This window comes from Egretta garzetta, unplaced genomic scaffold (genome assembly GCF_000687185.1).
Source record: "Egretta garzetta isolate BGI_Z169 unplaced genomic scaffold, ASM68718v1 scaffold447, whole genome shotgun sequence".
Classification (NCBI taxonomy): Eukaryota; Metazoa; Chordata; class Aves; order Pelecaniformes; family Ardeidae; genus Egretta; species Egretta garzetta.
In genome coordinates this window covers 1,472,853-1,489,083 of record NW_009260397.1, presented here as the reverse complement: position 1 = coordinate 1,489,083, position 16,231 = coordinate 1,472,853, and the positions used below count along the sequence as shown (strand labels likewise).

General features: G+C 52.9%; 1 protein-coding gene across 3 annotated transcripts; it reads left to right on the top strand.

Annotated features, from left to right (window-relative positions):
• The first annotated feature begins 116 nt into the window (after positions 1–116).
• ABCB9 (ATP binding cassette subfamily B member 9) lies at positions 117–15,754 on the top strand. Of its 3 annotated transcripts, XM_035898561.1 has the most exons (12): positions 117–600; positions 1,419–2,112; positions 2,486–2,600; positions 3,109–3,239; positions 4,793–4,998; positions 5,945–6,142; positions 7,787–7,915; positions 9,273–9,461; positions 10,034–10,207; positions 11,604–11,763; positions 12,659–12,795; positions 13,996–15,754. In XM_035898561.1, the coding sequence occupies exons 2-12, from the start codon at positions 1,500–1,502 to the stop codon at positions 14,332–14,334; spliced, it is 2,391 nt and encodes a 796-aa protein (XP_035754454.1). In that variant the 5' UTR covers positions 117–600; positions 1,419–1,499; the 3' UTR covers positions 14,335–15,754. The 3 variants fall into 3 exon arrangements, with proteins under 3 accessions (XP_035754454.1, XP_035754455.1, XP_009641415.1); XM_035898562.1 differs by lacking the exon at positions 117–600 and having other exon boundaries at positions 622–2,112; positions 3,193–3,239; XM_009643120.2 differs by lacking the exon at positions 117–600 and having other exon boundaries at positions 623–2,112.
• Positions 15,755–16,231: the final 477 nt, after the last annotated feature.

Below are 16,231 nucleotides of genomic sequence, written 5' to 3'. Positions count from 1 at the left end.
GGACAGGCACGGGAGGGAAAGGTACGCCGCGCCCGCCCTCCCCCACCTTCCCGCAGCGAGTACGGGAGAGTAACCCGGCGCTGCACTGGCACCCGCGCCCGCCGCTCCTCCTCCTCCTCCTCCTCCTCCTCCCCTCCTTCCTCCTCCTTTTCCACCCGGCCGGATCCCCGCAGCTTTGCAGCGGATGGCAGCAGCGAGCACCCTGGGAAGCGTGTCCAGCTCCTCCCTGACACTGCTGTTCTGGTTTGCCTCCATCCCTCCTTCCCCACCCACCTCATAAACCCACGTTCTTCCCCAGGTTGCAGCCTCCGCCCCGTTTTCCATCACTTTTTAGCTTTGCATCCCACCTGCCCCACCACCGAGCCGCTCTTGGCCAAGGGTGCTGCTTGGCTGGTGCTGAGGGATGCCCTTTTCCTTGGGGTTTGCTTTCGGGTGGCTGCGGAGGCGACTGCGGTCACACAGGCCAGAGCGTGGCCAACTCCATCATCCTTTGTGCCATGCCTTGTGCACCGTCACGAGCTGCTTGGCCAGCACAAATCTGAGGATCGGGTACATCCCTCATGCCGATGTGCAGCATCTCTGGGCATGGCGTGGGAGCAGGTGAGCAGCTTGCTCGGTTTAAAGGAAGTCGAGCTTTTTGCTCTTTTCTGTGTCAATTCAGACCCAGCCCCACCATCGCTGCTGCCGGTCAGACCCACAGGTGACAGGGAAGGTGGCATCCCACCCGGGAGCTTCCCTCTGCCACGGGATGCGGCTGTGGATTCCCAACCCCCTTTTAATTTTGTCCTGGGATTTTTGTTGTGTCAATTAATTACACTGTGGGTTTAGTGGGTTACACGAAAATAGTGTTCAAGGGGGTTGAGGACAGCAAGATGTGACGGGCTGCTGTTCCTATGATGTATTACTTTTTTGATGAAGGGGATCTGTTACAAAGCTGAGCTGCTCTCCCTTCTGCTTTCATATGGTTTTGATTGAGTGCTTGGTTTCTGCTTTGTCCTGAGAAAGGTGGGGAGGGACTCTCAGATCACAAATGTCCAGGTTAACACCTACACGGCCCCACAGCACAGGACACCTGAGCTGCACAGATGTCCCAGCACCACCCAGCTGCTGGGGACCTCATGGCCCTGCAGCTGCCACAGCAAGCGGGGATGAAGTTTCCCACTGAGACGTGCAGATTTCTGCTGTGGGATTCAGGATGGGTGCAGGCTTCTGGGAGGGAAGTTTGTCTTCATTTGTGCTTCTCCTTCTATGAAATATCTTGGAGCATATGGAACAGGGGAGGGGAGGAAGGATAGCAGTGCCTGAGGTCAGGATGGGCTATTAGAGAGCTGGCACAGTTGTCCCTCCACCCTGCTTCCCTTTCCCCGCCACCACCTCAGGGCAAATAACAACCCCATCCCTTTCTTCTCACCCTGCAGCAGAGGCCAACATGATCACGTCCTCCCTGTGCTAGGGCTGCCCCCCACCACCTTGGTGACCCCCCCAGCCCAGCGGCAAGAATGCGTGCCTGGAAGGCGGTGGCCAGCACGCTGGCGCTCAGCGGGGCTGATGTGGTGGTCACAACGCTGCTCTACACCCATGGCCGGGGCGGCCAGGATGTCCTGCAGGACCTGCAGCACTTCAACATCTTTAATTCGCTGCTGGACATCTGGGGGGGCTGCCTCTACCGCAGCTGCGTGCTGCTGGGGGCCACCATTGGGGTGGCCACCAACACAGCCTACGGCCCCCGGCGCCTCAGGGCATCACGGACCTTCATTGCTGTTGTCTGCCTCCTCATGGGTATCTACATGATGGTGAAGCTGCTGCTCTACTCGGAGGTGCGGAGGACCATCAGGGACCCCTGGTTCTGGGGGCTCTTTGCCTGGACCTACGTGGCACTGGCGGCCACCTTCGGGCTGTGGCAGCTGCTGGCCTGTGTCACCTCCTCCCGCGAGGCACTGGGGCCCAGCTCTGAGTCCCGCACCGAGGCAGAGGAGAGCTGTGACGGTGGTGCCCCACGGGACAAGCGGGAGGAGGCAGCAGGTCCCACCATCCATAAGCTGCTATCCTACACCAAGCCGGATGCCTTCTTCCTGGGCATCGCCTCCTTCTTCCTTCTCGTGGCTGCACTGGGTGAGTGAAGGGACTGGCGGAGGTTGCAGTGTGCTCCCATCATCACTGGGAGGGGAAGAGCTGGGGGTGGGGACGGGACTTGGCAGCACCCCAGGGCTGCTTTTTTGGGGTGTGCTGGGTGACGTGTCCTGCACGGGCTGGGTGAACAATGTAGTGGGACAAAAAGAAATGCAATAAGGGGTAGAATACCCTGGGAAATAAAACATCCCTGCGTGCCACTACAGGCTGTGCCTCTGGAGATATCTTGTGCAATGGCCAAGTATCCCCACGGTGGGGATGGGGTTGTCCACAGGCTGTCACAGCTGGAAATACAGATCCTGTGCTGATCCCACGTGGCGGGGCTGAAACCCCATGTCCTGTGCTTCTCTGGCAGGAGAGACCTTCCTGCCCTACTACACAGGGCTGGCCATCGATGGCATCGTGGTGCAGAAGAGCATGGACCGTTTTTCCACAGCAGTGCTGGTTATGTCACTGCTCGCCATAGGAAGGTAACCGCAAGGGCTGGTTTTGGCCCTGATGAGGAGTTTGGGGTTTTCCAGCAGGAGCTTATGGTGGCAGTGGTAGGGACAGGCCGTCTCACCTGTGGCTGCTCCGCCAGGTCTCTGCCAGACCCCAGGGATGCGCTTTGATTTCTCTGTGCCATCGTGGTGCAGAGAGGCTGTGGTGGCAGTCACGAGGCTGTTGCGTAGCCCTCCGTGTCCATCTGCTGGTGGTGGAGGAGCAGGAGCAGATGCAGGGGATGTGCTCCCCGGGGAACGCTGGCTTGGCAGCACTGTGTTCCCTCCTGAAGCTTGTCACTACCGGGATTAGGACCAGCCGTCCCTGTGCTGGTAGCGCCCAGAGGAGGCGTGGGCTGGATGAGCCATTGCTTCCCAGGGTGGAAAGTGGTACCAGCACAGCATTGCCCAAGCCCTTGGCCTGGGCATTGGGGTGTTTATGTTGCTGAGGAGTGGGTTTCATGTCCATTGGTCTATAACGTTTCTTATCTGCAATTAGCTCATTTGCCGCAGGTATCCGGGGTGGCGTTTTTACACTCATATTTGCAAGACTGAACATTCGCCTTCGCAACTGCCTCTTCAGGTCGCTGGTGTCTCAGGAGATGAGTTTCTTTGATGAGAATCGCACAGGTTGGTTCCTCTTTCTCCTGGATTTGCTCTAACCCCTGTATCCCATCCCAGTGGGTTTTTTTCCCCTTGGTTTGCTCCACCAGCACGTAGCAGATCAGGGGTAGCTAGACATGGCACCCAAATGTTCAGAAAGAGCAGCAGAAAGCTCTTCCCTTTCGGCTGCCTCCCACCATGGAGTTGGGACAGGATTGCCCAGCACCCTGGGGATGTCTCATTGCCACTGATCAGCCTGACATCCAGCAGCCCTGAGGTTGACATGATCGTCTCCGGTCATCCACAAAACATCGGCTTTCCTCCTCCCATGCCTCCTGTCTGGTCAGCCACTCTCCTGCTCTGCTCTGGGCATGGGAAACCTCAGATGTGTGAAGCTTGCTGGGCACGCTTGTGGCTTTCCCTGCTTGCCATTCAGTCTGTCCTGGTCCGTGCCACTCTAGTGTGGTCCCAGCCTGCTTTAACTTTTCCCACATTTAATTTCTTGGTGATATTTTTAGTTTTGAGGCTGTTGCCATATTTAGCAATCAGTGCACAGTGCCCTGGTAGCTGAGTACACCAGAGATGTTATTGTAAGTGGGAAATGGGTAACCCTGGACTTAACACATTAAAGCATGGGAGTTCCGCTGGACTCCGCTGGACAAGGAAGAAATTCTTTACAATGAGGGTGGTAAAACACTGGAACAGGTTGCCCAGAGAGGTAGTGGAGGCCTCATCCCTGGAAACATTCACTGACAGGTTGGATGGGGCTCTGAGCAACCTGTTCTGGTTAGCGGTGTCCCTGATCACTGGAGCAGGGGTTGGACTAGATGACCTCTAGGGGTCCTTTCCAACCCAAAACATTCTATGATTCTATGATTCAAACATGAGCCAAGTATTTAGGAATTCAGGGTGATGTTTGCTGGCTGTAACGTTCCGTTCTGCCAAAGGACACCGCAGGAGCTTTGCCCCTTGGTAGGTAGACCCACATCCTCAGGGTCACTTGGGTTGGCTCCAGGCTGTGGGGCACATGGCTAAACCCAAAAAAGCCACCTCGTGCTCATCTGCAGGGTGTGCCGTGCCCAGCCCCAGCTGTTCCTGCCAGCTGGTCCTGGTGCCAGCAGCCCCTGGCAAGCTCCTGGAGGGCTCTTGGCATCATTTAGAAGTGAACTCAGGGCTGGGTTGACAGTTCTGGAGGTGCATTCAGCAGCCCAGCAAACATTCCACCCACACACCTGCTGCCTGGCTGCATGCCCACAGTGTGCCCTCCAGCGTAGGGTGCTGCTGCAGTCCCCTTTGCTGTCCTGCAGCCATCCTTGGTGACCCAGGGATGTAGCTCATGCCTTCAGATGCATTTCATGTCCCTTGTGCATGCAGCAATTCAAGCTCCTCTGTTTTGCTTCGCATCTGCAGCGTGGAGAGTCACACCCCCTTCCATGCCGCCCTTCAGACCCCCATCAAGGGGTGGGTTGACTGGGGAGCTCCGTCTGGCCCCTGGCATGGGACATGGGATACAGCTAGGCAGTCACCTGCTGTGGTGACGTGTCCCTGTTCTCCCCTTCCCCAACCCCTCATTGTTGCAGGGGATGTCATCTCCCGCCTGACATCGGACACAACCATCGTGAGTGACCTGGTGTCCCAGAACATCAACATCTTCCTGCGCAACGTGGTGAAGGCCACGGGGGTGATCTTCTTCATGTTCAGCCTCTCCTGGAAGCTCTCGCTTGTCACCTTCATGGGCTTCCCCATCATCATGCTGGTGTCTGATGTCTATGGGAAGTACTACAAGGTAGGCAGGAGAAGCTGGCATGGACGTGGTGTGCCACAACACTGGGCTGCTTCCCTGTGTGAAGCCATTGTGGAGATTGCGGGTGGCCTTGCAGCCAGTGGGGACTGATGCTTGGGTGCTTTGCTGCTGCCAGTGGGGGCAGGAAGGCGGCATTAAACCTGTATGGGCAGACAAGCATAGCCTCGGCTCTTACCTTGCTTCATGCTCAGGACTGGAAGCATCCCAGGTCTGACAGGAGAGGTAGCTTGGCTGTGGGATGTTGTGTATGCTCCTGCCTGTCCTCATGCAATCTGTCCTCTCCTCTCCCTTTGGAGTGACTTGGGTAGGGGCTAAACCCAGTCCCAAGCTCCCTCCCTCTTCCTGGGGCTAGCGTGGGCCAAGGGCCACTCCCTGTGGCTAATACCATGTCCCACAGACCATGTGGGTCCTGTACTGCTGCTCCCCGCATTGGTTATTGGAGCTTTCCACTGTGCATGGGCATTGCCAAAGCAGGGTCCTGGGGTGCTGCCTCCCCTGGCCATGGCTTCTCCTTCAGGTCAGGTGCTTGTGAGAGGAGTGGAGCTGCCCTTGGTCTCCAGATCTGTCCCTGACTTGGAAACTCCTGGAAGGGCTCCTGGGCCAGGCTGACCCTGTCCCATCAGGGCACCGGGAGCAGCGGCTCTGCCACAGGCTTCCCAAGTGGCCCTGGGCATGGCACCTCACCTCCTGCAGCCCAGGTCCCTCCTTGGGGATAGCACAACAAATCCGTTCCCCTCCTGGCACAGTGGCCCAGGCTGTCCTGAGGTGTGGGATATATCCCAGTGCTCAGCCTTGTTGCCCATGGCCTTGGAAAATGTCACCGTGCCATCTTTTCCCAAGCCCAGCAGAGCCTGGAGCATGTGGGGAGAGATGCCATGGGCAGCCTGGCACGCACTGAGCCCCCTCTGCCTCCCCCTGCTCCCCGCAGAAGCTCTCCAAGGATGTGCAGAACGCCCTGGCCAAGGCCAACAACACCGCTGAGGAGACCATCTCCGCCATGAAGACCGTCCGCAGTTTTGCCAATGAGGAGGCGGAGGCGAACGTGTACTGGCAGAAGCTGCAGCAGGTGTACAAACTCAACAAGCGGGAGGCCATGGCTTACACCTACTACGTCTGGTCCAGCGGGGTAGGTGGCCAGCACTGGGGCTGCCCCGTGCAGGGCTGGGGATAGGCAGGGGGTGTTGCTTTGGATCCCAATACAAGCGTGGCATAACGTGCGTGCGTCTCCTTTGCTTCCAGGGAGCTTTGTGGGGCAAGCCAAGCCTTGATGTCCACTGCCTGTAATCCCCCGTCTCTATTTTTTTTTTTTTTCACTCATCAAAAAATATATTCCGTCCCCCCTTAGGGCAGTGCTGCATTGTGCCACCGAATGGTCTGTTTCCTCTTGCAAATAAGAATATAATTGATAACCGCTCAAGGTCGTGGAAAACCCTGTGTTTCTGTGTTGCTGCATTGCGTGCCTGTGCCAGCTCATCTCCGGGGCTCCGGCTGGGAAACAGCCACAGCGTTGGTTGAGCTTCTGCTCAGAAACAGAGATTTTCTGCATGTGGGTGGTGGCAGGGGAGGCTGCTGGCGTTTGGGTTTGGGGTTTTTTGGATGGTTTTTTTTTTGTTTGGTTTTGGTTTGGTTTTTTTTTTTTTTTTCAAAATAATTTTTCATCATTCAAGACCAGATGGTTTGGGGCTTCTCCTGCATCAGCTGATAACTAAGGCTGTGCAAAACCGTCACGTGAGGCTGCCCTTATCTCTGCACATTCAAGGATGTAAGTAGCCTCTGGTGAATGGCTTGCAAGTCATGGTGCTCTTGTGCAGCTGTGGCAGGCTTTACGGTTTCCCAAGTCTGCAAGCAAAATCGGAGCATTTCTAGCATCATTCCTGAGCTCCCAGGTGAAGCCAGAGCCTGAACTGGGTCAGCACAGATCCCACTGAGTCAAAGGCAGCAAAAACCCTCAAAAACTGCTCCTGCGGGGCTCACATAGAAAGAAGCAGATGGATTTAGCACAGCCCTGGTAAAGTCTTTCTTGGAGGGAACACAGGATCTTAAGGTCAGATCATGGCAGAGCAATAAAGGAGGAATTTTTTTCCCCATTAATTTCATCTGTGTGAATTTACAGCCTGTCCTGCAAACATCTCGTGGAGCACTAGGGCATCGCCACTTTTCTGAGCATCCAGGCAGCATGGAACAAAACTGGCTGAATAAAGGCAGGGGCTGGTATTTGTCATATCAGAGCTGATCTGTCTCCTTTGTAGAGTAGGTGGTACCCCACACACACTGATTTCAGGCAAGAGTTGAGGTTATGCTTCAGGGACTTTATGCAAGCAGGATTTTTTTGCATTAACTCTTGACTTTATTTTGTGTTCTAAATTAAAATGTGTCACATTCATATAACAAAGTTTATTATAGTGGTGAGGTGACTGCATGCATTGGATAATATGAGCATAGATTATTATGCTTGAGGACATTAGTCCAAGAAAAATGTTCATGAGATGCTCTATTATTTCAGATGAATTCTCCCTCCTTGGCTGTTGCCCCTCTGGACATGAAAGATGCCAGCCCAGCTCCTTAAATCAGTCCACGTACTTGAGTTGCTTTTCCCTTCTCATCTCCAGGCTCACTGCTAGGGTTGTCAGCTGTGTGCTGTCAGGGATGCTCAGTTCAGGGCTCAAAGAATAAATGTCAGTGCACAAATTGTGGGCTGTTGTGTCAGTAAGTACAAATGCATCAAAATGCAGTTGTCCTTCCTGATTTTAGGGTGTTTTCTTCCTTGCAGCTTACCCTCCTGGTGGTCCAGGTCAGCATCCTTTACTACGGTGGGCATCTTGTGATCTCAGGGCAAATGACAAGTGGAAATCTGATATCCTTCATCATTTACGAGTTCGTCTTAGGAGACTGCATGGAGGTGAGTCTTATCCCCCTGGGCTACCCCATGTCAAGATGATATTTGTCTTCTAGAAGGTCCCAGGGCAGTTGCAGGGCTAGAGCCAGTGTTGACTTCCCTGCAATGCATTTCCTTGGCACTGTGGCTTCTCCCACCAGTGGGGTCATTTTCCCCTCTGCTCCCCGCTCCCCTCCGGCTGTGGCCTTGCAACCTGAAGACGCCCAAAGCAGCTCATCTCCCAGTAAGGCAATTAGGACGAAGGGGGTCAGGCTGGCCCCACTGAACGGCAGAGTCCTGGCTGCCTCCCAGGCATGTTTCCTGGCATGAAGGATGCAGGGATTACAAAGCTGCCCGTTAAATTTCAGGCTTCATTAAAAACTTAATTATATTACTACTTTTTTTTTTTTTTTTTTTTTTCCCCTGTCCCTGGAATAGGCTGCAAGCTGCTGCGTTGGCAGCACATTAGTAAGATGGGATTGTGGGTGGGATGGTAGAGCCCACCCAGGGCTGCCTTCCCCTTGCAAAGGCGTAAGCTTGGCTAATTGAGGCAGACACAATCAAGTCAAGGTTTCCTCGCAGCCAAGTGTGGTTTCGGCAGTGCTTCAGCCTTTGCATGCCCGGTTCTCCCCATCTGTTTGGATGACTGCAGGCTCTGGTGGTGTTTCCAGGCTGTTTTTGGTGTGTGTTTGGTTTGGTTTGGGGTTTTTTTCCTTCCTGATGGGAGGGGCAGTTGCAGTACAAGCTGTTCTGCAGCTTTGGGTTTAATATTGAGAAGAGCCGATGTGACAGGGGTTTATTCCAGCAAAGCTGGTGTCAGTGTGAAGCAGTTGTAGTTGGGAAAGCACAATGGTAAATCCAGTAGGACCACATCCCAGCAGGGAACACCCATATTGGCTGCCGAATGGTTGTCTAGAAATGTCCGGCCTGAAGCTGGTCTGCATTTGAGATGTGTGCTAGGGAACGAGCCGGCTGCCCTCAGGAGCTGGTGTGATGTGCTGCTGTACGTGGACTCTGTTCAGCCATTGGGTTGGGGAGCTGCTGGTCTTGAGCAGAGAGAGGAAGGCGGAGGATTCTGGTGGAAGTTTGGGTTGTGTATCTCCTGGCACACCTCTTCTCTTCCCAATCCATCTGTTTCCTTCTTATGGTTCCCCTCTGGGTCTACCCATGCACAAACCACTTTAGATGCCTTTTCCCTGGATATGTCCATATATCCACTCTGCACATTACATGGGGGCAAAAGCTTTCTTTTTCTGTGTCTGATGACTGTAGTTGATGTCAGTTGATAGACTTGGGAATGCTTCAACCGTTCTCCTTACAAGTCGCACCAATTGCCTTTTCCATGGCATGGGAGAGCTCACCGTTGCCTCTTCCCTTCCAGTCCGTCGGCTCCGTCTACAGCGGCCTGATGCAGGGAGTGGGAGCTGCTGAGAAAGTGTTCGAGTTCATCGACCGCAAGCCAACGATGGTGAACGATGGTTCCCTGGCCCCAGACCACGTGGAAGGGAAGGTGGAGTTCAGAAATGTGACATTTTCCTACCGCACTCGCTCTGCAACACAGGTCCTCCAGGTGAGCCCTGTGGGCACAGAGCACTCCCCACCATGAGGCATCACATGCTGCTTCTCCATCACAGCAATAACTGATCCCCAGCCCGCGGGAAATGTCAGCTGCCCTTTTGGAGATGCGTAAAGGCAGGCTTGATGGCATGCTGGAAAACAGATTATAAGGAACAGTGGGTGTTAAGGGCTGGCCTTCCTTACAAGGAATGAGATTTACTAATAAACCCCTTGTTCCTGGCTCAGGCATTAAACACATCAGCATGGTACAGGGCTTTGTGCCAAGCTGTCTCAGACTGTTTCCATGGGAGGGGGGCTGGGGTCGTGGGGCAGGGGGAGGCATCAAAGAGATTAGTTTGCTTTGCAGTTTTTAGAGCTCCTGCTACATCAGCAGGCAAATTTGAAGCAATTTTGGAGGCTTCTTGCTTCCTCAGAGCCAGGAGAGATGGCTGATGTGGCACATCACCAAGGTGGAGGGTCACCATGGCCGGATTTCAGCTACCTTTCTTTCATAGTGCCTGAGCCACTGCCCTAGGACCCTGGAAAAAGCCAGGACCTGAGCATGCTCTCCCATCCATGTTGCAGAATGTGTCCTTCACCCTGCACCCTGGCAAAGTGACGGCGCTGGTGGGTCCTTCGGGGAGCGGGAAAAGCTCCTGTGTCAACATCTTGGAGAACTTCTACCCTCTGCAAGACGGGCAGGTGTTGCTGGACGGGCATCCCATTAACATGTACGATCACAAGTACCTGCACTCAGTGGTACGAGCGACTGATACGTGTATTCTAGCTACCGCCTGCCGTGATCAGAGGGGATGGATGGTAGTGTTGCATGTTGCTTTGGATTTGATCTAGCAACTTCTGAAATGTCCAGAAAGCTGGAGGCTGGAGGTGGTCCAGGAAATGAATTCAGATAATTTGTGGGGGTGGAAGGGAAAGGGATGGAGAGTGGTTTCATGGGGAGGGGGACATCTTCTAGAAAAAGGGCAAGAAACATGTTTTGTTTTGTATTTTTGGCCAACGCAGTAGAAATATGTTTTTGGTTGTCAGATTAATTATTGCCTAATTTGGGTTTGGAAAAAAGTGTTTTGCATTCCTCCAGCGCTTTCTACCTTAAGATCTTAAAGTAATTTTCAGCGAATGGGGAGTTAAACCTCCTGGGATCCCGGTAGCAGCTGGAGCACGGAGGGGCTGGGTGGTTTTCCCAGGAGAGGGGTCCAGGCCCCTCAGCTCTCATCCGTATGTCAGCACAGATCAGCCTTCATCTCCTCTGCAAGTAACTGCTGCCTTTGTTTGCCCCCAGAGCCAATGGCCTCACCAGTCAGTTTTTTAACCAAAAACAATTGATCGGAAACAGGCTGGAAAGCCAGAGTCAGTGTGACTAATTTACATTCCCTGCCCGTATGGGGTGAAAATTAAAAGACAAGTGATCCTTTCAGTTTAGAAAGCCTGGCGTGGTGTTAGGAGCATGGGGAGAAGTCAATTAAAATATGACCATGTCCCACTGGCTCTCTTCATGCCCTGTTCTGAGCAATAATTTGGAGGGTTCAATTTATTTCAGTACTGAGTGTTTGACAAAGCAGGCTGAATGTGAGAGTGAGCAGCAACAGCTGTAAGGTAGGACAGGGAGGCTGTTGCTAAGCAATTAAGGAATTGCAGCAGCTATGTCCGTAACTTGCTAATTTTGGATTAAAAGATGCAGGAGGGCTCATTCATATGGCCCAAGTGTGATTACTGGGCTTAAACAGAAAATCAGCAAGGCCCTGGGAGACGATCCCTCCAGCCTGCTCCTTTCTGCTCCTTTCCCATACTGGAGAAAGCCAACAGTGATGGGAAGGGAAGGTCTGGAGGAAAAACACAGCAGGGCCTTGGAGGGGCAAGCCTGTCCCAGATGCCAATGTACCAGCTTTGCATCAGTTTTCTTTCCTGAGAAACAGCTTCCCAGTAGATGGTGCAAACTAGGCTGGGACTGCCACTGGGCACCCCATTGTTAGCATCCTCACCGGAAGCTCACATTGAGGCACTTCTATATCTTGGTTTAATGGTGAGGCTCTGCCCGCTCAAGTCCTTACCCAGCAGGAACAAATGCCGATGATCCAAGACGCCGGCCAGCGTGCCTTCTGCTCCCGACCCCCTGCTCTTCCCTTCCTTTGTGCAGATCTCCCTGGTGAGCCAAGAGCCGGTGCTGTTTGCCCGCTCTATTGCGGATAATATTTCTTACGGCTTAACTTCAGCCTCCTTCGAGTCGGTTGTTCAGGCTGCCCAGAAGGCCAACGCGCATGCCTTCATCACGGAGCTACAAGACGGCTACCACACAGGTACCAAAATACCTCTATTTGCACTTGAAAGCATTTTGTGCTTAGGGAAGGCAGAACCTCTTCCCTTGGATGGAAAATCAGGCAGGTAATGACAGACACGAGTCCCTGGCAGCTCGGAAGCACTGTAGAGGCGGTTTTGTGGAGAGGTGCAGCACCCCGGCTGCCTTTTGGGGTGACTGAGCTGTTGCGGGATTTCTGAGCACATCCTGGGAGCACATTTCTGCAGGTCCTCTGTGGCAGCAGGGTGAGCGTCCCCCATCCCATCCAGACCAGTCTCCTGGTGCCTGGCAATGTTACGGAGATGTGGAACTGGCAGTCTCGCCCTTTTTCAGTGCAGCGATCAGGAGAAAAGCCCAGAACCCAAGCAGTCAGCTGTGTACCACCCCGCCTGCGTAGGAAGAAAAGAAACCTGCGATAAATCCGTAGCAGTAAAAGCTGATGTGTTTGTGACAGTGGGACTTTGAAGAGGCGGGTCAGACTGACGATGGTTCGTGTTTACAGGGGCCAGCAGAGAGGCCCCGGTTTCCCCTCCTTGCCCCCTCGGTTGCACGCCCTCCAGAGCCTGACTTGCAGGGAGAGACGGCAGCGATGCAGCTGCGTGGGCCAGGGCAGGGGGGGGTTAGGGCTTGGATGAACTCCCAGGCTCAGGGACTTGTCTGTGTTGTTTCCATGAGCAGACCTTGGGACAACAGTGGAGAGCTTGCTGCTGGAGGGAAGGATGGCAGCCTCAGGGATGCTGAACTCATTTAAACTGCTCTGCCAAGTGAGCAGAAGCATTTACCTGATCTTTGCTTCTAAACCATGGCACCATCCTGATGCTGCCGGCTGGGAGCTGAACTTGATGGCAGCTCTTGATTTTTGCTTTGACCTTTTCCTCTCTCTCTTGACCCAACAGAGGCAGGTGAAAAAGGAGCCCAGCTGTCAGGTGGCCAGAAGCAGAGAGTGGCAATTGCCAGGGCCTTGATCCGAACCCCCCCCATCCTAATCCTGGATGAAGCCACAAGTGCATTGGATGCGGAGAGTGAACATGCGGTGAGTAGGTGACTCGGGTGTCTGGGCCAAAGAGGCAATCTGGGTTTGGAGGGAAGACTGTAGATCTGATTTCCAACCTGTGGACAAGCTTAGTCTTGACATGGTGCAACCAGAGGTTTGGGTAAAATGCTAATTCCTGAGCAGAAATTTGCTTCCAACATTGCTGTAGCTACCAAGAAGGGAATAATCCTGTGCTCACAGCAGTCAAGGCCTGACAAACCTGATAAGATAGGGATCTCTGCCGATTTTTGAAATGTGAAAAATGTTAACTGGCAAACAGCAGCACCGTGCAGCCTTTTAGAGCAGGAAAACCCTAAAAAATAGTGCTGCAGCAGGCAGAGTAGGACTGCCCGAGCTAAAATCCCAGCTGAGGCATCAAAGAAACCACACTGGCAGGAAAGGCCCTGAGCTTTCTGTGAATTGAGCTGGGTTTATCTGGCTGGGATGTGACAACCAAACAGCTCTACCGGTAGCAGTTTGGCCTCACTGGTTTAATGACATGAGGGAAAGCTAGCTCAAGGTTGAGGTGTGAGGACTCCGGTTCCGGAGGATGAGGCTGCCGGCCCACGGTGTGGGGCAGCGTGTGCATCTGACTTTGGAGCAGCTTGTGAGCTTGCAGGTCCTCAGCTCGTGTGTGGTGTCTGACGCCAGCCAGGTGCTGGTTTGGGCTAGCCAGGGGTGTCAATGTGACATGTGGCCTGGTGGCCATCTGCCTGCCTTTAGACCTTAATGCCGTTGTCTCTCTCCTGGCTGGAAAACAAGTCTCTCTTGCTTTGCCTTGATACACCCGGGAAATAGCCCCGTGTTTCTGAGCAGCTGCATTTACCAGATATTGGCTTCCTACAGTCCATGCCAATGCCACGTGGCTTTCAAATCTGGGGCCCAGCTCTAACAAGGACCCAGCTTTCAGGATCAGCCCTAGCAGTGCATGTGCACCTACCGCACCTGCAGGCTGCCTGGACTGAGACAGTCTTCTGGGCTGCACAGCAAGATCTGGGAGCTGGGATGGATGTGGTGGTCCTGGCAGTGCTGCAGGGAGTCTTGTGTCCTCTGTGTAGCCAGAGGAGAGCAAACCTCCCATCCAAAGGAGAGCAAACCTCCCATCCAGAGGTTTCTTAGCACACACCATAGAGCTGCTGTTCTTCCTTCCAAAGCAGAGCCAGTGATGCTCAGGCACTAATGTCTTTTCCTCCTGTGCAGATTCAGCAGGCGATTTACGGCGACTTGCAGAACCACACGGTGCTTGTCATAGCTCACAGGCTGAGCACTGTCGAGAAGGCACACAACATCATTGTGCTGGACAAGGGCCGCGTGGTGCAGCAGGGCTCACACAAGGCGCTGATGGAAGAAGGAGGCCTTTATTCCAAGCTGGTGCAGAGACAGATCCTGGGGCTGGAGGCGGGCGGCGCGGACAGTCGCCAACCCGCAGCCCGGGGGGATTCGGCGAAGGCACCCAGCGGGCTGGAGGAAGAGTTCAGGATAGATCATTCCCCGCCGGCCGTGGGACAGGACGATTACAACAGCACGGCTCACAAGTGAGAACAGCGAGGGCCGGCGCTCGAGACGCTTGCTGGGATGCTGAGACAGGAGGCGGCTTGCCCATGGGCTCGCGCGCTGCAGAATGACGCCCGTTTGCTCACCCCACACGCGTCACACACCTGTGCACACACAAACACACACTATAGAGCTTCCTGCATTACGGTCCGGCGGGCAGATGCCAGCTGGCTAAACAGGGAAACGGATTTATTCAAGGGAGTTGGGTCTTCAGCAATTCCCAGTTGTTTCTACTGGGTTTCTTTTCTTACTACCAGTAATTCCTCTCGACTGGGACTTTTCTCCCATTGATATGCATGTGTAACTGCTATTAACTGTAACGGATGTTAAATGCATGCGTGGAGGGGAAGATTGAAAACCCCTTCAGGAATTTCAGGGGGTGGCTTTTGTGGCTGGATAGAAAAACAAGTGACTGTAAAACAAGGCCCTGCTCCCGCTATCAATCTATGGGGCCAATCCAAAGTCTGCTGAAGTCTGTAGGGAGCTCCCTTGGGCTTCGGTGAAAACTGGATCGCTCCCACGGGGCTGAATGCTGGGAGAGTTTTGCACTGAGTGCCTGCAGGCTCAGGCTCACAACCATTGCTGCTGAGCTTGTATCGTGTAGTAACCATTCTTGCTGGAACGAGCCAGGGGACTGGGAGGCAGATGTTGCTTTCAGATTTGCTCTTGGTGCTTGGTGGGTGTTTGTTTTTAAGAATGAAAAGATTTACCGTAAGTGGGTTAGGTTATGGGGGGTTTTGGCTTGGGTTTGGTTGGGTTTTTTTTTTTAAATATATTTGTGTGCACTGTGCAATGTCTGTCTGGCTCCAGCATCCACTGAAAATTGGTCTGTTAGTTCAGAATTTTTTTAACTCACAACCCCGGTGCTGGTTTGAAAAAAACACTACTGAAGACAGGCATAAAATACTAAAAGAGAGCACTTTATAAATCCCACCAAAGCTTTGTTTGGCTTCAGGCCATGCGAGGGACTTCACTGCATGGGAAATCCATACGGTCACTTTTACTTGAAGTCCGACTTCAGCTGCCTGAACTTTAAAATGTGTTTCTTTGAATATTATTTATTAACTTACTTTTAGTATGAGGGATAGAAAGAAATATGTTGCTCCTAGCCCTTTTGGGTAATGGCTCTGGCTTAGTAGTGTTATCCTGCCATAGATTGGTGAAGAAACCTATGCAGCCAGGCAGGTGCTATTGAAAAATAGCGTTTATATGGGGAAGATTGACTTCAGACTGTGCATAGTGAAGAAATTATCTCAAGCACTTTAGCTCTCATGTTTTCTGATATTTGAATGCTGCTGTGTTTTACTTTTCGGCAGTTTTGCATTTTTGTTGTTGGTGATGTTTTGTTTTTTTTTTCATTTAGTGATGTTTTACAAACTCTTCAGTGTCCTTGAGGAGGGATGCTCAAAAAATAAAATACTACCTCTGCCACTCAACATCGAGCCAATCTAGTGGGGGTGGGTTTTTTGTATTCATGGTTTTCAAGGTAACGTTCATCTGAGATGATGGCTGAATACAGCTGCATGCTCTCCATGTTCTGGCTCCCTTGTGGGGAATGACAAGAAGAAGTACAGAGAATTAGGTATGTAAAAGCCCTCAGCACCTGGTAAGGATGTGAGCCATAGCAGTAGGTATAACTTGTTTAAGAACTTGTTTTCATCCCAGATCCCATCGGGTAGTCAGTCTCGCACGAAAAGGCAGGCAGTCCAACCCGTTCTTAAAGCACAGTGCTTCGTGACTGGAATCTTTTCAGCTGCTTGCTTTTGTGATATGATAAAAATCTGTGCCTTGGAAGAAGGAGAGCTCTCTCTGAGTTATCTCCCTCCACTTAGGAAACCTCTGTCACGCTCTGAACTCCTCAGTTCACCACTTCAGTCAGTGG